The 26,849-nt window shown below is 29.7% G+C and overlaps 3 protein-coding genes across 5 annotated transcripts; all 3 read left to right on the top strand.

Annotated features, from left to right (window-relative positions):
- The first annotated feature begins 254 nt into the window (after positions 1-254).
- On the top strand, positions 255-4,785 carry LOC129302601 (mitogen-activated protein kinase kinase kinase 3-like). Its single transcript, XM_054941520.1, has 10 exons — positions 255-325; positions 1,254-1,478; positions 1,603-1,680; positions 1,978-2,065; positions 2,404-2,466; positions 3,132-3,292; positions 3,388-3,463; positions 4,198-4,257; positions 4,402-4,516; positions 4,631-4,785. The coding sequence occupies exons 1-10, from the start codon at positions 255-257 to the stop codon at positions 4,783-4,785; spliced, it is 1,092 nt and encodes a 363-aa protein (XP_054797495.1).
- Positions 4,786-8,622: 3,837 nt separating this feature from the next.
- On the top strand, positions 8,623-14,116 carry LOC129303225 (calcineurin B-like protein 3). 2 transcript variants are annotated; one of them, XM_054942385.1, is made up of 10 exons: positions 8,623-8,778; positions 9,969-10,032; positions 10,111-10,265; positions 10,990-11,072; positions 11,308-11,367; positions 12,305-12,413; positions 12,579-12,631; positions 12,718-12,798; positions 12,934-13,046; positions 13,799-14,116. In XM_054942385.1, exons 3-10 carry the CDS (start codon positions 10,142-10,144, stop codon positions 13,854-13,856), a joined length of 681 nt encoding a protein of 226 aa, XP_054798360.1. In that variant the 5' UTR covers positions 8,623-8,778; positions 9,969-10,032; positions 10,111-10,141; the 3' UTR covers positions 13,857-14,116. The 2 variants fall into 2 exon arrangements, with proteins under 2 accessions (XP_054798360.1, XP_054798361.1); XM_054942386.1 differs by lacking the exon at positions 8,623-8,778 and adding an exon at positions 9,312-9,562.
- Positions 14,117-20,617: 6,501 nt separating this feature from the next.
- LOC129304229 (THO complex subunit 7A-like) lies at positions 20,618-24,423 on the top strand. 2 transcript variants are annotated; one of them, XM_054943919.1, is made up of 3 exons: positions 20,618-20,739; positions 22,893-23,495; positions 23,954-24,423. In XM_054943919.1, exons 2-3 carry the CDS (start codon positions 22,902-22,904, stop codon positions 24,083-24,085), a joined length of 726 nt encoding a protein of 241 aa, XP_054799894.1. In that variant the 5' UTR covers positions 20,618-20,739; positions 22,893-22,901; the 3' UTR covers positions 24,086-24,423. The 2 variants fall into 2 exon arrangements, with proteins under 2 accessions (XP_054799894.1, XP_054799895.1); XM_054943920.1 differs by lacking the exon at positions 20,618-20,739 and adding an exon at positions 21,871-22,225.
- The last annotated feature ends 2,426 nt before the right edge of the window (positions 24,424-26,849 follow it).

The raw sequence follows: 26,849 nt of genomic DNA, 5'->3' as shown, positions 1-26,849 counted from the left end.
AAAATGCCTCTATTGATAATAATTTTATATTTATTATAGGGTGTTTAGTAAGAATAAATATAAAAAAAATAGAATTAGTTTAAAACTAAATAACTATTTTATTAAAAAATAAGATTTAATTAAAAATATTTTATATTTTTAGATAAAAAGAGTACACTTTTTGAACGAATTACTTACAGGTAACCCTGGAGAGACAAACATATTCCCGAACTCTTATCTCTCGTACATAGCCTTGAGACTTCACAGTTTCCGAAATGGCGGCTTTGTGTGAAAGCTTTAGCAGCGGCTATCATGCCTCATACTCATGTTCTGATGATGTTAACAGGTAATTTAATCTGGTTCATCAATTTTTTTTAATCGTGCTTTGCTATTGTGTTTTTCTATGATTTTTTTTTCATTTGGTCTTTCTTTTTTTAAATATGCTTTGAAGGATGATGATTTAACACTAATAATAGTAAATTATTTGATGGATAATTAACAAGGTTAAATTGAACATTAAAATAAAAAAGAAAAAGTCAGAGCAATGCATTTAGAAGAAACTTACGATTGCACCCAACAAGAAGAAGAAAAAAATGAATTCAAACATCAATGTTAACTAAAAAAATAACAATCAATGACTTCCAAATTAAAAAAATAAAACAAAATATTTTAGTGTAGCGAAAAAAAAAAGAAATAAAATTTAAACTTTATTTGACTTGCAGTGAAATAATGTTTGTTATTTGGCCCCAAAAAAATGATGTTTGTTGCATGTCAAATAATTTAACATTATTAATGTCACATTATCATCCCTTTAAGTATATTTAAAAATAAAGAAATAGAAATTTAAGTTCTTGTACTTTATTCGCATTTTACTATTTAATTTTTGTACTTTTTTCAGTGTTTTAGATCTTTATACTTTTATTTTTAGGTGTTCGAAGGACCTAAAATACTAAAAAATAAAAGTATAAAGATTTAAAATATAAAAAAAATATAGGGATCAATAACAGAAGTCAAGCAAAGTATAGAAATTTAAAATTATGTTTTTCTCTTAAAAATAAAAAGATTAATATTATATACCAAAAAAACCATAGGTACATGGAGAAACATAAAAAAAAAATACAATTACGAATAACAAAATATGATAAAGCAACATAATTATAGGGATTAATAATTTTGTTTTCTTTTTTTAACCCTGATAAGTAGCCTTTTTTTACCTTTTTCCCCCTTAAATTCTTGACTATAGTTTTCTTTTCTTTTTCTTATTCTCCTTATAGTTCTTCAACTATGACTTGTGAAGCAAGTGAAGAACAAGAACAAGCTACAAGGACTGAATTGAAAGGGAAGAGTGATATTGAAAGTCTTGAGTTGCCTGATTTCTATGCTCTGAGAAATGTGTCTTCAACAATGATATTTAGTAGCTCCATTTCTAGCACCACCACCTCTTCTGATTCCTCATCCTGTGATAATAATGAAATATCTGATCAACCCAATGGTAACAGGTTGGTTATTATTCAATATTCCAATTCTTTGTATTTTCATTGTTCTTTTGAATTTGATATAATACCATTTTGGGAAATACTACAATCAAGCAATCAACTCAAGTAAAAGAATACATATTGCCAGAAACCAGCAGGCCAAGTGGAAGAGAGGAAAACTTCTAGGACATGGAGGATTTGGCCGTGTCTACAAGGGATTTAATAGGTAATATAATCTTGTTTAAAATACTTCTTCTAACAAAACAAATTATATGGCGTTGTGTTGCTTTGAATCCTCCATAAAATTTTTTATATCTGGAATTAGTTAGTTAATAATGCGCATGGTATTTTGTTTATACATGATTTAGGTATTGTAATTCAATATCTCTTACTTAGTCAATACATCAAAATATTGATATCAACTTGTCTATTTGATGTCTTGAATCGTTTAGTGTTTTGCTCATTTTATTTGCTTTACGTACTTACTTTAAATTATATTATTTTGTATTTTTATTTTATATAGTGAAACCGGACAAATATGCGCAACAAAACGAGTTCTCTTTGATCTTGATGATGAGCGATCAGAAAGGTGCCTTCAACAACTTTGCAAGGTATTTCTATCACCGTGCTATATGTAGTTTGGTAGTTACTTGCTCCAATTTTATAGATTAGTCATTTTCTAAATATTTTTCTTGATCTTTTATATAAGTTACTTTCTCTTATATTTTTTAAAACTTTTGATGCATAATTTCAAAAATGCCCTCCAATAAATTCTTGAAAAGAGTGTAATGTTTCAATTTTCAAAAAAAAAAAATAACTCTTCTCACATATCAAATACTCTTTTTTAAATTTAAGAGAGTAGTTGTAGAATTTGGAATTATGTGGAGTCAGCATAATGCATCTAAATCATTAATTTAATAATTCATAATTACTTTACCATTTTTTGCAGGAGAGAGCTATACTTTCTCAACGATCACATCCCAATGTCCTTGAATACTATGGAAGCCAAATGGTAAGTCAAATATTTATAATAAAATTAAGATAAAATTAACTATTTAATCCTTATAGTATTAACGCAATTGTAATTCAATTCCCTAACTTTAACTCGTTATAACTTAATCGCTGAGGTTTTAATTCAGTTGTAAATCAATCCCTGAACTTTGTCTCTTGTAATTTAATCCCTGAAGTTTTAACCTCTTAAATATTGGCCCCAATGTTTTAAAAAATAAAATTATAAAGATTAAAAATATTGTAAACTTTAATATTTATAAAGATTAAAAGAGTTTAATAATTTAAAATATTAGTAATAAATTTTAAAATATTTTAAATTTTTATAATTTTATTTTTTAAAATATAGGGACCAATATTTAAGAGGTTGAAACTTCAAGAACTAAATTGCAAGAGACAAAGTTTAGGGACTGATTTACAACCGAATCAAAACTTTAGAAATTGAGTTATAACAAGTTAAAATTTAGGGACTGAGTTACTACTAAGTTAAAACTACAAGGATTAAATAATTAATTTTCTCTAAAATTAATTATATCCTTTGTGTGTGTGAGAGAAAAGAATTTATGAATTAATTAATTAATTAATATGTGTATCGAAGGTTGCATACATATTTTATGAAAATAATTTAATTAATAAGATCATTTGTTGATTTATGTGATGTATATGTAGGGAAAAGAAGGGTTTTCAATTTTTATGGAGTATGTATCTTATGGTTCAATTTCCAGCATACTTCAAAAATATGGTTCGCTTGAAGAACATCATATTCGACATTTTACCAAGCAAATAGTCAATGGACTTGCCTATTTGCACGATCAAAATATAGTACACAGGTAAGTCATTTAATCTTAACTTAATATGGATAATCATAAACTATAGAACTTTTTTGTTTTGTTTTGTTAATTTTCTTTGTGTTTTCCGTTGCCAGAGATATCAAAGGAGCCAACAAACTAGTTAGTCCTAATCGTGAGATTAAATTGGCTGATTTTGGAATGGCAAGACATGTAAATGCATGGTCCTATATCTCACTTACTTTATAAGTATATATCTCATTTACGTTATAAGTATATAACATTTATTGTTTATCATATGATCGATATAATTAGATTAATTAGACCCTAGCTATATATATTTGTGCCCTCCACAACTTGTGAATTATAGTGTGACTTCATACAATTAAATTTTATAGGTATTTTGATTGAACAATACATTACTAATATATCACGTCTTCGATAATCCTCAAGCACTCAACTTTTGCACTTTTTCTACCCACTCTTCTTTTGGTTTTTTTTTTAATACTCCCTTGAATCTAAATTATAAGTAATTTTTAATTATAATTTGTATATCAATAAAATTTGGTTATATCCATAAATTTTCTCCTTTTACCCTTAATCCCAACTGACAATGATGAATTAAATTAGAAAAAGAGTATTTATATCAACAATTTTTTAATGAGGGATGTCGTGTGGGAGAATCAAAATAATATAAAGTTGACAATATAAGAAGGTGATAAGTTCCTATGCTCCACAAAAAACGAGATTAATAAATATAAGAGTAAAATGAGAAAAAATTATTTCTAAAAAATCCTAAATATCATATATTTTGGACTAAAGTTAGTTGAAAGAAAACATCATACATTTTAAAGTAAAAAGAGTTTCTTTTTTTATTTTTAAGCATTGTTGTATCCTCATACTCATAATAGAGGTCACGTCTCTAACTTATTACTTTGAACCCCCAGGTAGAATCTTCTTCCTTGATGTATTCTATGAAGGGAAGCTTATATTGGATGGCACCTGAGGTAAAAATATATATATATATATATATAGACTTTTTAGTTATAATTAAGTTCTCTCTTTCAAAATAACAAGAAAGCCCTTTATTATCTTTTTTTTTCCTTCTTAATTAATCTTCTCTTACTAAATTATGATATTTGCTCTTTTAGATGGTAAACAATAAAATTGGATGTACTATGGCTGTGGATATATGGAGCTTGGGATGTACAATTCTAGAAATGGCAACCGGAAGGCCCCCATGGAGTCAATATAAAAAAAGGGTATGTGTATTCATTGATTTTTTTTTTAATGATGATCTTCTAAATTTTCATATTTTATTCTATATGAAAGATTAACTAATATTAATTTTAAAAATTAATGTTGGACAGAAAATTGTAGTGGCAAAAATTGATAATAGTAAAGATCTACCTGCGATTCCAAGTCATCTTTCAGGTGAAGCAAAGGCTTTAATAAGATGTTGCTTACAAAGAGATCCAATGGTTCGTCCAACGGCTCGTCGTTTACTTGATCATCCATTTATTAGAGGATACTAGTTACTCACATAAGCTCACATTTTTGAACATATAAGGATGTTTGTAATTATTTTTCTCTCGTGACTACTATCAATAAATATATACAAGCATAATTTAGGAGGTGTGATATAATACAATATTTTACGATTTCATTATTATTGTAAATGGATTGTGTTTATCATATTAATGTATTTATAAAGGTAGTATATATTACATTCATTACAAGTTATAAATTAATGTTAATGGAAGAGACAAAAGAACAGATTAACTATAAATTTGAATTATGCAGGAAGACCTTAGAGTTAAAGGGTTTTTACTTGAATAGAAATAAAACGAAATATTTGCATCATAATTTTGATATGAAAAATAGTCAACAGAAAATTGGAAATAAGATTAGGAGATTAACTTATACTTCAAATGAAAAGGTTTAGATATTTGAAAGTTATTGTTCAACATGATAGAGAAATTGATGGGAAATATTGCACATAAGAAACAGGCTATATGGTTTAATTGAAAAAATGTTACATGAATCACTTGTGATCAAAATATATTTAATAAACTTAAAGAGAAATTTTATCAAATTGCTATAAAATCACCTATATTATATGATAGTGAATATTAAGTTTTAAAAAGACAATACGAGCATAAAGTTATAGTGATAAATATAAAAATATTGAGATGGATGTATAAGTATATATGATAAAAAGTAATTGATAAGATAGCAAAATTTTATAGGTAAATTAATTTGGTATGTTTCTTTGTGTTGAAGTGAATTGTATTATTTATGGTTTTTGATGAGTGTAGCTTTTTTTGACATGTGGTGCGTTTGGAATCATGCTTGGAAAAATTGGTTAAGAAGACTTTATTAAATTGGTCTCAAGGACCAAAAGTAATTGAAGAATTAAGGTTAATATTTTATTATTTAAATAATATAAACAAATAACCAAAATATTCTTATATTTAAACTAATGAAATTGAAAACAAAAAAACAAAAATTGCCTATTCAATACATGCCTTCTAAGTTAGAAGTTTTACACTCCAAGCTAAAAGCCTTAAGTGCCATGCTTCTAGCTCGAGTGCAATGCTTCTGTTTTAGGGTGTATATATTAAATAGGCAGTCTTTGTATTTTTTTAATTTCATTAGTTTAAATAGAAGGATGTTTTGATCATTTGTTTATATTATTTAGTAAATAAAATATTAACTTTGATCCTTAAAATTAATTTTCTTTTAACGAGGTCGTTTTCACTAATTTTCCCATCATACTTCGTATTTTTTTTTTTGAAAGACAAATATATCGTGCTTTGTATTGAAGTGGAGGCAAGCCACGCTACTCGCAATTTTTAAATAAAACAATTTTGAATTTCCTATATACTCTTGAATTTTTTTATTTAATTTAATAGAGGTGTGTGGTTATTTGAAAAGTTTAAAATTTCACAATTTTAATTTTCTTTATTTTAGAAACATTTACACTCCGTCTAACGTGACCAAGAGTTATATATTTAAAAATATTATTTTTTCTTATATTTTATTTTTAATTATATTTGATTTTTTCACCAATAAACTTATCTCTTATGCCAAAGCTAAGCCATTTTCTTTCGGAATAATTAGGGATAAAATATCTGTAACATCTTTAAAAAAATTTTGGGGTGACAAATAAATCCCGTTTTAAAAAATAAAATAAAATATCATTTATCTCAAAGTAATTATCTCATTTCATAATACTTTTTTTTTGTTTACAACAAAACTTTGCTATGTTTTTTTAAAAATAAAAAAAATTATAAATAAATTTCATTGAAATATGTAAATGATAAAATAGTATGGATGAAGATATTTTTCCTTAAAGTTTATCTTCCAAACTAAAGGCCTTTGTTTGTTGTTGTTGTTGTTGTTGTTGTTGTTGTTGTTGTTGTTGTTGTTGTTGTTTGTTGTTGTTGTTGTTGTTGTTGTTGTTGTAAAAATTGGTTTGCAATACCAATAAATATGTAGCTAAACTGATGAGATGTTATGTTAGTTTAACCAGTGGAAGAACTTTACCACCAATATTATTTTACCAGACTCAATTAATTCCAAAATGTGTGTTTAAATGAGTTTTTTAAATTTTTTTTGAAAAATAAAAGATAATTTTTAAAAACAGAAACCAAAACTAATAATAACAATTTTGTTAATCCAAGTTTCTCTCAGCTTTAATCATATAATTCGATTTGAAATATGTGTGCGGCGGGCACGGGGCATCCATGTTTTCTTTAGAAATGTATATTGAATGAGGATAGCTCTCTTGATTAGATTTTTTTCTTAATAGATTGATGAGATCTTTTATTTATTAGATTTAAATTAGTAATTTTATTTAAAATATATTTAATTCTAAGCAACTCGACTACTTTTAAATAGAGCCAATAAATTTGGGTCAAATATAAATAAATATTAAAAAAATTTAGAATTGGGCTTAACAGAATATTATTTTCTTATATTCATGTCTATTCGCATTTGGGATATGCCAGAATACCCAAACGTATGAATTTACTTTTTCTTAAAAAAAATATAAAATATATTAATTTTAAATAATCCTTCCAGTTTTAGTTAATTTTATATTGAGATACATACATATATTTATTAAATTATTATAGATATTTTTTAAAAGAAATTACAATTTTTTCCATTGTTATGTTTTTATTAATTTTAATTTATAAAATATCTTAAAATAATATTCAAAACTTATTTTAATCTTAATTTTAAAAATTTAAGACCCGCACTTTTTTGAGTTCTTTAAATTTTTTAAATATCTTGAAAAGTATATTTTATATTTTTTGATTAAATATAAATAATTAGTTTCAAAGAAAAAATTGAAATTTGTTTTAAAAATGAAAAAAATTTTAAAAATTTAATAATTCAAACATTTGAACTGACTTGAATAGATACGAAACTAGAAGATGTTTGGTTAGTCTTGACTATTTGGATATTTTATAAGTTTGAACTTATTCAGGTCAATTAATTTGAATTATCAACTCAATTTTCAAAGGAAGGAAAATTATTTTAAAGTCACGCAACTCATTTAAATATCACAAAATTTATGCTAATAAAGAAAAATAACAACTGAAATACTATCTTTTTTTTTTTGTTAAATTGTCAATCTCCTTCTGTCCTTTTAAAGTATTGCTTTTTTTTTAAAAAAAAGAATCAATATAGTAATCCAAAATTTTTTTTGCTACAACTTTAGTGGAAGTAATCAAGAAGTATGATCTTTTTGTTTTAAATTGTATTTCCTCCATTAAAAAATAAAAAATATTTTCAATCAAATTATATTTTTCAATAAATTATTTAATTATCTTTAAACTTTAATTATACAATAAAAATTAAAAATATTTTATATTTTTGAACAATTATACTTAGAAAAAATGTCTTATATTTTTAAAGAAGGGAGTGGTTATTTTTTTTTTACTCTTCACCAATAAACTTATTTTCAGGCAAAAAAGTATAAAAAATTTATTTAAAAATTATTTATTTTTAATACATAAAATGGTCTTATAGTGAGCTAGTAACCAGTAATAATTTTTTTTGGGCCAAAAGTAACTAGTAATAATTAAAAAACCATATTTTCCATCCAAATATCTTGCCAAGTTCATGATAAACTCCTGGAAACGCGAGAATCATGAGGTGGGACATACTTGGCATCGAGTGGTTGCTTCACACAATAATACTGACCCTTTCCTCTCCTCGTCGTGGGAATTTGAAAATATTTGGTAAATGATAAATATAAAATTCATTTATAATTAATATTTATTTCAGCCTTAAAAAAATAATGATCTTAATTATTATCCTTACTCTGTGCTTCGAATTTTTATTCGTTAGTATTATTTTTATCAATCTCTGTCAGAGGCTTATGCTATTCAAGTTGCTCACTATCTATCATTGCCCCTATCATATGCGTCACCTTCGCTCAAGGAGAATCGCTGCGACCACCGTGAGTTTCAGAAAACAGCGAAGCACGAAGATAAGTTTGTATCATCGAAGCAAAGGTAAGATTTTTCCTCTTTACATTCTTCGTTTGGTTGCAGAGTATGTGTCAACGTGGGATTCTTGTGTCTTCTGACAATTTCCCTTTCTTCGTATGATTTTTCTTTTTCTTTTTTCTATTGCGGGAGCCAAATCGATCGATATTCGACAATTATTATTAATATTGGTCTGTGAATTACCTAGAATTCAGAATCCAATCGCAGGCGAAGTTGCAACTTATAATCCTTTTTTTGGGGGGGGGTCATAAATGACTGAATTTTGTATCTGGAATTAATGAATTAATCCAATGCTTATCCGACGTGTTTCTTATTTGAAGTTGGATGTGGGATCATGGACCTATTTCTAACATTTTCCAGTTGAACTCATGGATCAGGGGCTTGATATTTTCACATTTAAGGGTGTTGGTGGTACTTTTTTGTTGTTGTTGTTGTTGGAATTCACTTGATGAGGTGCTCCTTGTATAGAATCTATAAACTTGGAAATTCCAGTGGTTTTATGTGTTGAGAACAAATGTATTTATCAAGACATAAGGTGTTAGAATGTTGTATCCTGTCTCTATTATGATATTAATTGCATTTGAGAGCACGAAGCAAGTTAAAAAGTTTAAGATTCTGGCAGTAGAAAGGTTGGGTCTGAAGGGATTATAGGTTTGAAAATGATTTATTTCTTTTGACTTCCGTCAGTGCTAATTAGAATGGTTGCGAATGTGTTATAGTCGATTCATTCATGGAGTTCCAGATGGACTTTAGTCACAATAATCTGTGCTGAATGGTTTTTCAATTTGAGGTTTGAAGATTGTTCTTTTATAGTTTCCCAGTCTTTATCTTATCCCATTTACCCTGTCTAACTAGTTTTAGTCAGTTATCCTACGTGCCGTCTTTTTTTTTTTTTTGGGTTACATCCTATATTTTGTCTTTAATTCAAACGTTTTGTGCGTATAATACACATAAGAGAAAAATTTTGTTTTTTTTTTAAAAGGTGCATATGCCTTCTTATGCTTCAGAGAACAAGAAAGAAATCAATACAATACATAAGTAACAGCTATTGAGTTCAAGTGTTTTCTTCTGCTCCTGGTTAAAGCATGGAACTTTTATTCTATAACTTCTTTTGAGTATTTTTTTTTTTCCTTTTAATATTTGGATGTGATTGGTTTTCTATCTTGATTCACAAACCTGATATTGTTCCTGTGCAGCTTGGAAGAGTTTACAAATCTCAACCATTTGGATTGATCAGCTGATATTGGAAATGGTTAAAAGGTTTGCTTGCCCTCACTTATGACAGCTTTATGAAAAATGAACTGAATGGAATATCTAACTTAATTCATTTTGAAACAGTTATGGAGTGTTTTGATTTGCTAGAGATACCATGTTGTACTGCATAGAGGGAGTTAAGCGTCTAATTGCTTCTGCATTGCGTTGTTGTGACCTTGATTTATATAAGCAGCCGAAAGGCCTTGAAGATCCTGAACAACTTGCAAGGGAGACTGTGTGTATGTGATCAGCTTAATTTTATGCTTGTGATATCTTAATCTGAACAACTGTTCTAATGAATTGAAGTATTAATTTATTTGCAATTACTCAATGTTTCATGATGAAGAATACAAAGGAACATATAGTATGCTTTTATTAAGTTATTGAACATATAGTCTTGAGTCATGTAAAGAAGGGCAGAGGAAGACAAAAAAAAAAAAAATACTCTTTGAAATTTTTGAACGTGACATTGGTTAACAATATTTCCATAGATTTTGTAGTTGATAGAGTGCAACAATCTCGTGCAATTCATGCAGTTAATGGCACCTAGTGGGATAAAACTTCTTGTTGTTGATGGTGACGATGAGTATGAAGAATAAGGATTTATGATTTTTGCATTCTATTGGCTTTTCAGAGCATGTAATTAGTGATGCATGTATGAAAACAGGAAAAAGAGAAGAAGAACTATATGGAAGGCAAATTATCTTGTTTATGTTAACTTTATGCTATGCTATCCTTTTTTTTTTTTTTTAACTGGAGAAGACAAATAACATTTAAACAAAAGAGGACAAAGCAACAAAGCTAAATAAAACCCTTGATTGTCCGAGATGATGCCCAAGTCCCACTGCCCAGAGAGAATACTCGAGAGGGAGACACTTAAAAATCTAATATGCTATGCTACTCTTTGGAAGTAGTTACCTAGTGTTTATGCTGAATATAATTATTTGTTTTTACTTGTTTCAGTTAGCGTAAGTGAAATAGAAGCACTTTATGAGCTTTTTAAAAAGATTAGCAGTGCCGTGATTGATGATGGGCTGATTAACAAGGTTGGTTTGTTTTTGAACATTTGATAATTAATGTAATTTTTATTTTCTCCCTTCAACTAAAGAACTCATATATGGAGTTTGTATTCATTTGTCATTCTGTATTATAAATTCCATCATTCTCCTATTTGATGGCTTTCTTTCCAAAAAAAGAAGAGGTTCTAGCTTTAAAAGTTTTATTAGAAGTCCTTTTCATCTTGTTTTCAAAATATTGACTTGTTGTATATACCAATTGCAGGACGAGTTTCAATTAGCATTATTCAAGACAAACAAAAAAGAGAGTTTGTTTGCTGATCGGGTACCTTTTTCACTCAAATATGCAAATGCCCGTACATAGATCCATGAAACCCATAATCCCTTGATCATTTCATTTAATCATGTCAGTACAGTATGCAAGGAACATCTTTTGGATCTGTTGGCAAAATAAATGAAGTTTTGGGTTGTCTCCTCTTCTTCATTGCTCCTTGGTTCCAACTGTTGGCTATTGTTAATTCTCATCTTTGTCAATCACCAATTATGTAATCTATTTTTCATCTATGACCTAATTTTTATTTAGATTATATATCAAAATTGTTGTCACAAGCATAGTCAGACCTAATCTTATTGTCCATATGTGGTTTGTTTGATTAAAAATGCTGAAGAATGTCATGCTATCATACTTGAGTTTGGATGTTCAAACCTCTTTCGATTTTGGTTTTGGGCTGATATGGGTGTAGTTTGTTATTTCATGGCCATTCTAAAAGGGGTTAAATTCTTAACCGGTATGAGCATTGCTTATATGTACAAGGCAACTAATTTGGTGGAGTATATTGTAGTTTAAAGTTATTCATTTACCTACTAAGCTGATAAAGGCACACGGCATATCATATGGCTGCTTTGTCATCCCATGCTTGCATAATAAAGAATTAAAGTGAAAAAAAAATACTATGTTTCTGTTTATGCTGTTGTTAATTTTCAATCTTGATTATATGAGATGTAACTATGTTGTTTGTTGGAGCTAGTTTCATTTACTTGTAACCAAGTTGTGACAAGCCCTTGTTTCAATGTTGTCTTACCTGCTCCTGGAAGATTTCAATTGTTTTTGAAAAAAATTACCATTACCTTGATGTTTCTGAAGCATACTTTCTATGCTAGTTTATACTACCTGAGAATGATGTTTGTTCCTTGTACATATGTATGTCAGTGTTCATGTAGTTAGCATCTCATATATGCTTCTTGTGATGTATTACTATTAGGTATTTGATTTGTTTGACACAAAGCACAACGGGATACTGGGTTTTGAAGAATTTGCTCGTGCTCTCTCCGTTTTCCATCCAAATGCTCCTATTGATGATAAGATTGAATGTATGTTATCAAAAACCATTGTTTCATTTGAGATCCTTTAAAGCTGAAGTTGCTTGCATCAGCTTGGGATGTACAATTTAAATTCGATTCTTATATTTACATAATGGGACCTTGCCCATGGAAAAAAAAAAAAAAACCACTAAACTCACATGATTCATGTTCTAGTTTCCTTCCAACTGTATGATCTCAAGCAGCAGGGGTTTATAGAAAGGCAAGAGGTAAAATATTTTCTTTGATGTGTTTTTCAAGATCCTTTCTCTTCATCTGGGTTAAGGCTGAATGTTATTTAGCTTATTTTGTGAAGGTGAAGCAAATGGTAGTGGCTACACTTGCTGAATCTGGTATGAATCTATCAGATGATGTTATAGAAAGCATAATTGATAAGGTGCTTCCCCATTATCTTATTTCGAGCTTCCTTCTTTTATCTTATTTGCATAAAACTCTTGAGAAAGTCTTATTCCTTTTTTTTAGTAGTGAAAAAAGTACTTATTTGTTTCTTTCTTCTCCTGGATTTCATCAGACCTTTGAGGAAGCAGATACAAAGCATGATGGTAAGATTGACAAGGAGGAGTGGAGAAACCTTGTTTTGAGACATCCATCACTCTTAAAGAATATGACCCTTCAATATCTCAAGTAATGTCCAACATATAATCTTTATTTTGCATGGATGTTTGAAATCATTTGGTTTTCTATTTAGTCAACTTTCTAAGGATTCTATCTTCTCCAAACCGGAGTGGACTACTAGCCAAACCTCTCACTGATCATTGTTGACGTGAAAGTGTAAGAAATGGGTGTGAGTGAGATCCAATAAGGCCTCTGCTTTGGTGGAAAATTTAAAATTTAAAAAGTAGTTCAGCATTTTTAGGCCTTTTCGAACTTGATTAGGGTAGATTTTGTTATAACTATGAAATAATCTACAGCCCCGGAAAAGGGTAGGTATGAGCAAGGTACTTTATATTCCTCGAGTTTTCATTGAAGGATAGGTTTGGTCTTTCAGATTACTGAACTTTGAGTGTTATGAAATGATATGGGCATCACCTTGAACAGTCTTTGCATATGAATTTGATGTGAGGTTGGTCTCGTGCCAGAGTTAGATTATTATTAAACAATAAGGCAATGTTTGGTGCATGAAAAGGTGTTTTCTAGAAGAGAAATGAGAAATGTATCTAGAAAGAAAATGGGATAGGCACATTTCTCATTTCCTTTCAAGAGAGCATCTTTCTACCTACCAAACACTACATAAGTGAATTACTTTTTAGTTTCAGCAGAATGAGGTATAAGTGATCATTGGTATAACTTGCTTTTCCATGCATGATGGTGTAGCGATCCTCCTTCACCGAACTTGTCCATTTATTTATAACGTGCTTTTTCATGTATTTGAGCAGGGATATCACCACAACGTTCCCCAGCTTTGTGTTCCATTCACAAGTGGATGATACATGAATATCCTAGTACATCTTTCATCATTTGCTTGTGTGCTTCAGAGCCACCTATTGTGTAAAAAAAGAACGTAGCAGCGAGCTTTGCTTACTTTTTTCCCTTTTGAGCCGAGAGATTTGCTTACCTTACAGTGGTTATGTATTTCATGATGATAATGAAGATATTTGGTTTGGGGATTCATGTTTAGCGATTAAGGCTATTCACCATATGTTTGATTCGTTGCTTGAAACTTGCAGATAATATTACTGTTTCTTTTCCTTGAACCAGGGATTACAGTGGTTAGAAGGAACCATTAGTTGTTGGAATCCTTGGGTTGAGGTATTTTTCTTGGGCAAGAATCTTTTTTCTTTCGTTTTTTTTTTTAAATTTTGTAAGTAACAAAGGTCTTGAATGAATTTTATTGAATATGAGACGTAATTCAATATTCCAGCACTTCAATTGGATTTTAATTAAAATGTCATTTGTAATGCAACTCTGCATATGTTTTATAGTCGGTCCTAAGTTGGGGTAAAGAAGGAAGGTTATGTTAGGCTTTTACAATTAGAGTCGGGAATAAAGGCCAAGCTTGAAGGATCGCCTGTTTAAGTTCATTTTTATTAGGGTTTGGGCTTAAAAAATGATCTTTTTTTAAGAAAATCAGGCTTTAAAGCCCGAACTTGATAGATTCTAAAAAAATAGGCTCGGGCGGCCCTTTTATGCCTGATTTTGTTTTTTCTTTAAAAAATAAAATATTTTCAATTTTTTAATTGAATTTAAACATTAAAATATAAATTTATGCTTTAAAATTAGAATTTTTATGATTTATTTTTAATTTTTAAACATTATAATTTGCATTTTCTTAAAAATATATGATATATTATAATTAGAAATTTTAATTTTTAAAAATTTTAAAAAATAAAAAAAATAACAAGGGTTTACGGGCTTGGTTCTAAGTCCTTTATATAAGGGCGATGTTTTAAAATATAAGATATTTTAAAGAAATCGGCTTTAAGTCCTTAAAGGTTGAGCCTATATGGGCCAAGTCGGGCTTGCTCGTTTCCTAACTTTACTCACAGTCAACATAAAATTTTGTTAAATCTCACATGGATAGGGATAAAAAGAAACTCTTAATAAAATGGCAAATGATGAAGTCAATGGACCTGATTGTATTTTTATTGAAGTGTAGAAATATTAAGTGAAGAAGGGTGTGGTGGCTAACTAAATTATTTAATGAGATCTTACAATTTAAGAAAATGTCCGACGATTAAAGGAAAAACACCTTAGTTTTTATTTCCAAAAATAAATGGGACATTTAAAATTGGGCTAACTATAAAAGGATTAACTTATAAGTCTTATAATGAATTTATGGGAAAGAGTGATTGGGTATAGGTTGAGATTGGAGATTAGTATTTTTGAGAATCAATTTGATTTTATGTCAGGTAGAGCAATTATAGAAGTGATTTATTTGCTAAGCGGATTAGTGAAAAAATATCAATGTAAAGGTAAAGATAAATATATGATTTTCATTTATTTGAAAAAAGCTTATGATCGTGTATTGAGAGGAGTACTTTGGAAAGCCTTGAAAAAGAAGGGTGTTCGGGTTGCCCATATTAAAGCTATATAAGAAATATATGAGGTGGCAACAAATAATATAAGAACGTTTGGTGGTGAAACAAAGGGCTTTTCTATAACGATTGGATGACATCATAGATCGTTTTTTAGTTTTGATTTGTTTGACCTGATCCTAAATGTTTTAATTAAGCATATTTAAGAGAAAATCCCTAAATGCATATTTTTTACGGATGATATAGTTCTTATTGTAGAGAGGATAAGAGATTAACTAAAAACTTAAGTGAGACAGAATATTTGTATTGTAACTTTGATAAAATGTCAGTCAGTAGTAATTTGAAAGTAAAATTGAGTGATTAAATTATACCTCAAGTTGAAAAGTTTAGATATTTAAGAATTATTATTCAATATGATAGGAAAATTGATGAGAATATTACACAAATGATACAAGTTGGGTGGTTTAATTGGAGAAGGGCTAAAGAAGTTATTTGTGATTGTAAGGTACTCAATAAACTTAAAGAAAAGTTTTATTGAACTGCCATTAGACTAGTAATGTTATATGATAATGAATGTTGGGCTTCAACAGGATAGTAAGAGCATAAAGTTGGAGTGGCAGAGGTGAGAATATTGAGACGGATATGTGAGTATACATGTGAAGATAAAATTTGAAATGAGTACATACAAAAAAAAGTGGACACAGCATCTATTGAAGGAAAAATGGTAAAAAATAATTTGAAATGATCTAAATATATATAAAAAGACTGTGAGAGGCACCTATAAAAGGAGTGGAACACATAATTTTAAGCTCTGTTAAGAATGGTAGATAAAGGTCAAAGAAAGCACTTTTAAAAATTATTGACTGAGACCTCTCAATTAATAGCATTTCTAAAAGTTTGGTAAATAATAAAGTACAATAGCATCGTACAATCTATATAATTGACCCTACCTAATGAGATAATGCTTGTTGTTGTTGTATAATTTGTAATGCAAAACAGATTACATTGAAATAAAATTTTTAAGATTAAATAGTAATAAGTTATATTTTAATGGGAAGCATTATTATGAAGGGGTATATGACTATTTTGATCATTAACTTGAACACACTCTCAATATAAAGAATATTTAGGAAACTTCAATTTAAAATATTATTAACAATTTAAGCAATTTTTGAAAGAGAGAAGAATAATCTAATCTAAAATAGAAAATACAACAATGGCAAGTTCTAAGTTGTCTTTGTGAGTTCCTTGAAAGGATTGCTTGAAATTATTATGCTCTATTTTCAGCCAAACTCTTTGATATACCATTCTTCAAGAAATCTTGATAATTTCCTTGAATGTTATTCTTGTTTTTTTTTTTTTGTCTATGTATGTTTTTAGGACTAAGGACTATATGCTCAATCCTCCTCCTCTATTTGAACTTTTCACTATCTCAAATGATTTGCTATCGTTTTTTCCTCAACAAATGATGTCAACTTTTCCTCATGTACAAACATTTTGAATTTTATCTTTTCTTGCATGATCATTTATCTATCTCAATATTTTTATGCCCAATGATAATATCATTGATCTTTAATAAAACTTTAGTATAAGCTTTACAATAACAAGTAACTCATCATAATACCTTCCTCCATTTTAACTATCCAATTTTTATCCTAGGCATGACATCCCCATCAATTTCACTTTCATTTTGTAATTTTGTAATATCAATCTTAGTTGCTTAAAATTTTTTACTTGTTGCAAGGTTTGAATTCCCACCTTTATCTCCAAATTATTTCTAATTTGTCTTATTAAATTTTTAATGAAGGTATTTCTTGCTGTTATTTGGACAAAAACCTTTTAATTCCAAAGTTCGTGTCCATGATTCAAGTTTAAAGTTAACTTCCTTTCTTAGGTCCTTAACTAGAACTACGTCATAAAGAGCATGCACTGAAGAACTCAAAGATAATTTCTAATATAGACCAATCCCTATAGAGAAGTCATTTGTGTCACTTAAGAACATTCTCACACTAATTGTCTCCCTTCATTATATCCTTTATAATTAACTATGATATTAAGTAACACAAACACCTTCCTTTTCTGGAGTTTATCATAGCATATATTTTTAGCACTTCATCATGGACTTTTTTCTCTATCAATAAAATTATATGCAAGTCTTTTTCTTTAATTGGATACTTCTCCACCAACCCTTTTAGAAGATAGATAGCCTCCCTTATGAATCGCCTTGACGTAAATTCAAATTAGTTCTCTAAAATATTAGTCCCACTTATTAATTTGTGTTTAATCGCTCTTTTATAAGTTTTGTTCTTCAATAATCTGCATTGTTTTGGATATCCCATTTATTCTTGTATATAGGCATCAAATTACTTTACCTCCTTTAGCATTTTCTTTAACCTTGTTACTTTTTTGACTATTAAAAACATACACATACACTAATGTGTCAATGTTTAGTTTGAACCAAGGAACTCTTCTAAGCAAAGAATATGAGACGTCAACTAAAATAACTTGTTGTTGATAAACTCTTAACCTCATTATCTGATTTCAAAGTATAGTGAGCTAAAGAATATCCTTTGTTCCTAAATACTTTCACACCTTATTAGGAATATTGTCAAAATTAGGGACTTTTCTAGTTTCTATTTTCTCAAGAGTTTCTGATTTCCCCAACCCAAATTCTGCAGTAAAAAGCTAAATCCTTTCACCTCTATATTATCAAATCTTCTATATCTCTAGTGATCTTTGATCCATCATCAAAAAGTTTGTAAAAACAGCCCTCTATCTTTAATTTACTTTGTTCACAAACTTCTATATCTTTGGTGATCTTTGATGCCAGGCATTGCTTGACTATTTTGACCCGCGGATGCATGGGTACAATTGATGAAAACAAGGGCCCTTAATTTGAAATTTGAAAGAATGAGAGTACCTGTGCTTTGGAAGAGGAAGAATAATCAAGCATTGGAAGATGAAAGGAGAAAAGTTACTTGGGAGCTCGGAAGATGAAACTAATTCTTACTTAAAATCAATACCATGACAGCTTTATCATATTTTCAAAAACTGACCAACCGAACTTGAAAAAATGAAATAAAATTTTAAAAAATGTACCAACCAACAGGAGGCATTCAAGGGAATTGGGAGAGAGAGGAGAGAAGTGATATTATTTAAATATGATCTTATATGAGAAATGGACAAATTTTCTTATTAATTAAATTCAATTGAAGCTTGGATCAAATTCCGAGTTTCATTGAGGCTAAATCCAACTTTATTCTTTCTCTTTTCTAACTTCTAAAAAAAGAAAAAAGAAGGAGACGAGGGATTAATCACAGATATTTGATTGTATCTCTAATTTTTTTCACCTCTTCTTGTGTCACTAACTACAATGAAAAAAGGAGAATATTAATGCATATGAGAATAAACTATTGATCTCTATCAATAGACATGCTAAAGCACCAAACCATATAGTACTTATCATTGGTGCCATGGAGAGATATGTTTTTAAATCTGGCATTTAAAATCCTTCTCCTTTATTCTTAATTCTTATTCTTTATTAAATAAGAATTACAGTGCTTGTTATAAGAAATGGATTCGGCCTGAGGATGGCGAAGTCAGATAAGATGTTGATGGATCGATTCATAATGGTTTAGGCAAATGTGATGGTGTTAATTATAAGGGATAGCAAAGTTGACTAGATTGTGGGTTTTAATGCATGCGTGGGCATTGTCCCTGTTGCGCTAGCAGAATTAATCAGGATGGGATCATATATGGCCTACATCTTTGCTGGATCAGAGGTTTTCACAGGGTCAAGGTTTTCGCAGACTGCATTGAAGTTATATTAATCTAATTTATCACAGCAATGTGGATCAACACCTTTTTAGAGACATCATCGAGCAAGCTAAAGTTTTTTCACCGAAAGGATGACACGTCACTGTCAACTTTATGTTTCGAGAATTTAATTTTTTTGCTCACTCTTAGCTAGGCATGCTACCCTTAGTTTTGTTAGTTGTTTATCTTTGATCATCCACCCTTTATTGTATTGAGGTGGTGAATAATAAGAGAAATTCGTCTTAAGTATTAGTTAACAACTTGTTTACTTTGTTGTAATCCAAACCAAAAAAAAAAAATGATCTTATATTAAACAAAACTAACCAATCAAAGAAAAGTATTAACTTTAGGCTAAAATATACTAACCAATGAGAGGACATCATTTAATAGCCAATTGATAGGTTAATTAAGTCAAAATTATAAGGATCAAATAATTAATCTTTCTTTTAAAATTTAAATAGAATTTTTTTTGATAAATATACATCAAAACTCATTTATACAATTAAGGCATGTGGATTTAAGAGTTTTTTTTTTTTATGTCATGAGACATTTTGAATTATATTTTTTTAGGACCTCTTAGTTATTCTCTCTTATGACAATCTTATTTAACATGGAAGAGTTTTTTTTTTTTAAAGAATAACATATAAATATCTCTTAAATAGGAAAATAATAATTTAATTTTGTGAAATGTGATAATGAAAATTAGATCTTTTGGGACTTTTTTGAGGTTAAATTTCTACGTGAAATTACTCTAGTACCCATTTGTAATTAAATTTTATATGATTTACAAGCTTGATATAAGTATTTGCAAGTTTGACTTTATTAATGACAAAAACAATTTAAAAAATTATAACTTTTTATTAGTAAAATTTAACTAATTTTATGTCGTCTATAAGTTTGATATAACTATTTGTAAGTTTAGTTCGACTAATAATTAAAAATGATTTAAGAAATTACAACTTTTTAAATCGTAACAGGATATTAAAGTAATTTTATACAAAAAATTTAATCTTAAAAAAGTTTTTAAAAACCTCACTATTATTATCATATTTCATGAGATTAAATTATAATTTTTTTATTTCAGAGAAATTTATTTATCCTTTTTTGGGTCCAAAATATTGATGTTCTTTTTTTTATGGGTAAACTTATATTCTTATGATACTTATTTTTAATTAAATTAAAATATATGAATATTTTATAAATTTTTTATTTTATATAATTTTTTTATATTAATTTAATTAACATATTAATATTTATTTATCATGATTTAATTAGATATAAATTTATTAAATATATAAACTCAAGTATGGAAGTCTCACCTTTCTTTTTTTAATTTTGTTACTTGAGTAATTAATTTTCGACCTATGCCGAATTTTTCCAAAAATTAATTATAACCCCGACAAAACACAATCTCGTGAGTTGCTGGTCCATTTCTCCTCGTCGACAAAGAAGCATTCCACACTCCGTCGAACGCCGTCCCCCGTTATCAGCTCTGCGTAGTTGTTCCCTATCAAGCAGTGGAGAAGGTTCCAACCCTAGGGCTTTTTCAACTCCCAAAATCCGATGAGATTGATTTGTTCAATATGGCTTTCAATCTAGATTTGAATTTGTTTCCCGCGTTCTGTTCTCTGCGTGGTTGTTCTTTCTTTGTTTTAAATTTTTTCATTTTAACTTGGCTTTGATTCTGATCATGTAATCGTTTGAATATTGACGCTTTTGGATTTGGGAGTATTTACAGATTGAGTTTAATGTTTTTTGGTACTAGTTTTTGCTTGAATGGTGTGTAATTGGTTATTATACTGCTTCCCTTTTAATTTTAATTACTACCGACCTGTATGATTTGGATTGTGTTATTTTGAAATGTTGCATTTGTTGTTTATTGGCATTCTCTTTATTTATCTTTTTATATTATTATCAATTTATAAAATTCTCAAGGTATTTGTGATGTATGATCTTGTAAATGACTTTGTTCGAGTTGTGTCAAAGCATATGGAACAAAAATTAAAAAGGCATTATATCAACTATGCATATTTCACAGATTTCAGTGGGGCAACACTCAGTGAAATATAGGTCCGCCTGTGCTTATGGCCTTCCTTTACTTGGTTTGATTTCAATCTGCAATTTTCCTGTAGTGTCTACAATTCAATTTGACCAAAAACAAATGCTCGACATGCATATTTTACTGTTGACAGATCGAATCTTTACTAGTGGGCATTGCTGTCTGACCTAAATTAGTTTTGTGATTATTGAGAAGCTTATCAGTTATCAATCATTCAAGGAGAATTCTATAAATTCTTACTAAGAGTTCAATGATTGAGAGTTTACTATTATCTATGAGTCTTGTGGTTATTATCTCTTATCTATATTTTGAGGAATCTTCATATTCAGATTCATTCGGCTCTTTATATATTTAAGAGTTGAGCAGGTGCTATAGGTATGCCTTTAGTTTGAGTGTTTGTATATTTATAAACCACAAGCAGGCAAGTTTTTCCAGATTCAAAGAAATAACTTTCAGAATTTCAAATGTTTTATCATTAAAAAATAAGAAGTCAAATTAACTGATTGCTTTCAGTTTGTTGTGCATCCCACAATGCTTCTATCCAATAAATCTTTTGCCAGGCCAGCACTAACTCCTCCACTCACATTTTTCTTTACAGGGGTGGCGGCATTTTATCATGTCTAGAGAAACCAACTTTTTATTAAGTGTAACATTGCGACTTTGAGGCTTTCTGCTAACAATTTTGTGGTCCTTGACTAACATGTGTTTGGTAAATTTGAATATTTGGTAGTATCACTATTGTTAAAATTAGAACTGTAGCATAGGTAGGTGAATAGGAAAGCTTCCTTGCTTGTACGCACACACATGCTCATGTGCGTGCACACTCAACTCTAGGCATATTGGTAGCATCACCCTATACTCAAATATGCTGGCCCAAATGAACCTGAGTAGGAAGGATACATGCAACTCCTGAAGATATTGGCAAGGAATAACTACCTGATTTCTAGACAATAGTAAACTCTCAATCCTTTTACTCTTACTCTACATTTACAGACTCAGCCCAGATTTTATAGGCTTCTCAACAATTACAAGGCATTTTAAATTAGAAGGCTATGCTAATTAGTATTGTTGGTGACGTTTACACAATCTGAAGTATGGTTATTGGTGAGACTGTGATTGATATTGAGTTCTGACTGCATGAAGAAGCATATGGTGAATTGATGTTGATTAGTTCAGTTTGTTGTAGCCTATAATTCAATAGCGGTGTCATCATATCCCCCTTGCATGCAACTATGGGGAACTACATAGAGTTATTATGCATAGGGTTTGTTTATAGTTGTTTTGTCTGGTTGGTTCCAGCAAGAAGTTACTCATTTGCTTTTCCTTCTTTAATTTTTATTTGAACCCTTTTCTGAAATTATATATTGCCTTATGTAATTTGTTTAAAAGGCTATTTTTCCATATATATGTAGGTCTTTGTTAAATTTGGAGTTCCAGATCTAGCTGATCAGTATAATCAATGACATTTAATGGGTTCAGGGAAAATATTGATGAGATTTCAAAAAGTTTTTCCATGGCTAATAATACAAAATCTAAAAGAATCTAATATAGCAAATCTCCAAAGAAATGTATTTTCTTGAAACAAACTGAGCCCAAGTATTGACCTTCTGCTGTTTGCAGAAAGTTTAGATGTTGGGAAAAGCAAGGAAAGTTTCAGGGCGTGGAGAAGCTGTAGCAGCCAATTATGCTTTTGGTCCAGCTGAAGATGACATAATAATCAAGCATAGGCTTCTCACTCGTACAACAACAACAAGGGGTGAGCCTCCATTGAAGAAGCTTCAGAAAAAATTCACAACCTTTGTCTCCGAGATTGAAAAAGAAGAAGATAACTATAATGACTGTGAAAAGCTAGCCAAAGCTTTCTTGCAGGAATTAGCCACATTTGAGATTCCACTTCTAAAGAGTAAAGCAATTGTTGACGCCAATATTAGAGAGAAGGAAAATTTTAATGAGCTGAAAGATGAAATAAATAGGCAAATTGTGCAAGCACAGGCTGACATTGAAGATCTAAAGAAGCAACTTGAAGAAAGTAAGATTGAGAGGCAGCACAAGGAGGAATGTGAGGCTATTAGGAAATTGATTGCTCAGCAGCCACCAAGATCAGAGACACAGAAGCTTATAACTGAGTTAGAGAAAGAAATTATGGCATTAGATGCAGAGAATACAGCTGGCTCGAGATTGTTGGAGCTTCGGAAGAAACAATTTGCTCTTCTGTTGCATGTGGTATGTGGAAGTCTGCACATGTCATAACTTGTGTGATTGTTGTGTTCCTTCTTATTTTTATTTTTAAAATTTTTCACATTGATTGTAGTGTTCTTTGTCCAGTGAAATAATTAGTATGCGTTTGATCATATCCTGAATTTTCATTAACTCAGTTTATTTTCTAAGATTATCATGACAATTTTAAGATTATTGCATTTATTTGAGCAGCACTACCCTTCCGTTACCTTGTCTTGCATCTATTGTCTCCCAATCAAACTTCATTTCCTGGAAAAGGGTTATTGGTATTTAATCTTTAAAAAGATTGAATATACATTGAAGAGTGATTTTGACAAATACTTGGCGATCCCCCCTTATTCTTAAGTGTCTTCGGCACTTGTTTTCCTAGCCCTTGGTTAAGAAGTTTGCTCAATAAGAAAGTCACTGCTGATGTAGCTCTTCTGCTGCTTATTTTCTTGCAGGTGGATGAGTTGCAGAACACAATAGAGGAAGAGCAGAAGAATCTCATTGAGGAGATGAGAGCAGCACCTGAAGAACTCAAGAATGGAATAGAAGATGCAAGTGGGGGTTCAGAAGCTATGGCTGTTGACTAGCAAGTGAATTTCATGTTGATCCTTCCATTGTAAGATTAGTTACTCTTCAATCATTTGATATCATCCCATAGGGATTGTTTTCTCATCTCTAAAATTGAGTAGTAACCTTTATTTATTCAACAACAATTAGTAATGCGCTAGTGAAACTTTATGGCAACTTAATGGGAACCCCACTCTGGCTGTTAGGCATGAACTTTCATTTCTGATAGTTGAGGTTGAGACCGCGTGTTTAATTTTTGGATTTGGATGTTCTGAAATTGTTGAGGTTCAACGCAAAATATTGTATTTTCTGTTTGTATATGCAAGGCAAAATTTATAAAACATGGAATGCTGAAGTACTTCATATCCATGTTCCTAATTTCCCCACTTTCATGCATCAAATAATCGTTGATAATGATAATGGCATAATCTTAATTCTAATGATAATTGGGTCTTAACCTCATGCATTACATGAAGTTTGAGAAAGCAAGTTGTGTTATTCACGATTGATGAACTGTGCAAATTGCCATAGATGCCTTTCCAGCTATAGTCAAAACTTACACACAAATGCACCGATGTTTCTTAATAAAAAAAGGAGCCAAAATCACCAACTCAAGTTAACGTTGGTGGGGAGTTTGAATCCTAATTATTGTGTTTCGAGCAACCTAGTTGGGAGGAGTTTAGTACTCTTTATGCCTTACCAAAAAAAAAAAATTAAATAAATAAATAAGAAAAAAGAAAAGCTGCCAACGTCAGAATTAATTTATGAGTTTGTGAATATATGAAGCCTCCTTGTTTTGGTGAAAATACTTCAATTAGTTGTGGCAATTACCTCACTTTAAACGAGAGTAGTTGTGGCGAATACTCACAAATGAATTCAGGTCTTGTTTTTGTTGTGAATTGTAATTGGACTAACCCTCTTGTGATTGAAAAAAAAAACAAGAATTGAAATGATCCCAACACAATAAGGACAAGGGTATTAAGAGTGGCTCTGTGGCCCAAAATTAATATCTAGGAGTTGAGAGAAGTTAAATGAACAGCCTGATCTTCCTCTACCATTCTTCAACCTTATTTCTTCCAACCACTAAGATCAAATTGTAATGATTCCAATTTGTTTGTTTCCTGAATTTTCATATTCTATTAATATTCTTATAAAATATAAGATTTATATATGAATGGTTGAGATTAAAAATAGGGAGGAAGTAAGAAAAGTGAAAGATTTAGAGAGCATCTTTGTTTTTTGACATTTTTATTTGACCGGATTAAACTCGAGTACCGTAGGAACCGATTGAAGGTGAGAGATCATTCATGGTGTTAGTAATATGATTTTGCATTGGGTCTAAGTTCCAACGCGGCCACTTAGAGGCCCAGATAAGAGATTTGCTGCCTTCTATCTTCTTATTCAATGCAGTTCTTTTGTTTTCAGTGAGTTATGTTCTAGTTAACATTTCAAGCTCTGAGACGTTTCCATTGATGGTGCTACATCTTTCCAAAAACCACTGTTTTATAATGTATGGCAGTGGATTTCGAAACGCTATCGGGGATGGATTTGTGCTCATAAACGCCTTGTGAGGCATAGGAAATAAGGAAATGTAGCATAGTGCAGTTCAACTCAACCAAGTTGGGTCTCTGTCAACTGGTTCTGGTCATCTTCTTCAAGTTGCTTCATAATCCTGCAAGCCAGAGTTCGAAGATGTTACTAGTTGTTATGTATGTGTCTGTGTTTATTTCTTTCGTCTTATGTTCAATGTTGCTATGTAACTAAGGCCAAATATAGTTCCTACGTAAGTTCTGGATTGGGTTATATGTCTCGTGACTTTCTTTCTGTCTTTAGTTGTTTCGTGTTTGTCTCCTGACTCCAAATAATGCTATTCATCTAATTTTCTTAGGCTTTTTATGTTATCGTTTTACTTTAATATAATTTGATCTGTATGTCAAATATATATATATATATATATGAGAAAGAAGAAAAATTTGTCATTTTCTTTGAGAATTGGGGGAATGACAAATTTTTTTCCCAAAATATGTAAATAATAATTAAGTATTGCAAAAGGTGATAATTATTATTTAATCTCAAGAGATTTATTTGACATTTCAATTTTTGACAAGATGTAATGTTTGCCCTCAATGATTATTATATATTGGAAAATGACTATTTTATTGGACTAATAACAAACAGAATAAAAAATAACTAATTTTTTTATGTAAATTTGATTATTAGTTAAGTGCAAGTAATTATCGGTGATTATTATAGGATTAATGAGTATTTTAGATTTTGAAGTATTACGCGAAAAATGCCCTAAACCCTAAACTTTTGAAATGTACAAAATGAACTTTAAACTTATAAATTTATAGTAAATTACCCCCACCATTAACTTATATTTAACGTTGTTACTGTTCACTTAGTGAGACCCAATCAAGATGCTAATGTGACAGTTTCTTATTAATATGTCATTTGTTAATGAGTACCATAAATTCTAAATTATTGCACGAGTAGCATTCTGAACCTTGAATGTTAAAATTTTGAATAAATTACCTCCACTATTTTGTGCAGAATGTTGGCAGTTATTAGACTAAATTAATTTCAGCGTGGTTCGCCATGATGAATGCGTTGTTAACTGCAGTGAATGACCCAAAATTTTGTCAAACAACATTTTTTGCCCCCTTTTTACAATGTTTTTCAAATGATTGACATTTCATGCTTTCGTATACTCTATAATTCTAATTTAGTTTTATTTTGAATAATATTTATTTATTTAATAGCAAAAACTTAAGATCTCATTTG

This window comes from Prosopis cineraria, unplaced genomic scaffold (assembly GCF_029017545.1).
Source record: "Prosopis cineraria cultivar Desert tree isolate PC_DT_omini unplaced genomic scaffold, ASM2901754v1 PC2, whole genome shotgun sequence".
Lineage (NCBI taxonomy): Eukaryota > Viridiplantae > Streptophyta > Magnoliopsida > Fabales > Fabaceae > Prosopis > Prosopis cineraria.
The sequence above is the reverse complement of the archived record's forward strand: the minus strand, read 5'-3'. Positions and strand labels throughout refer to the sequence as shown.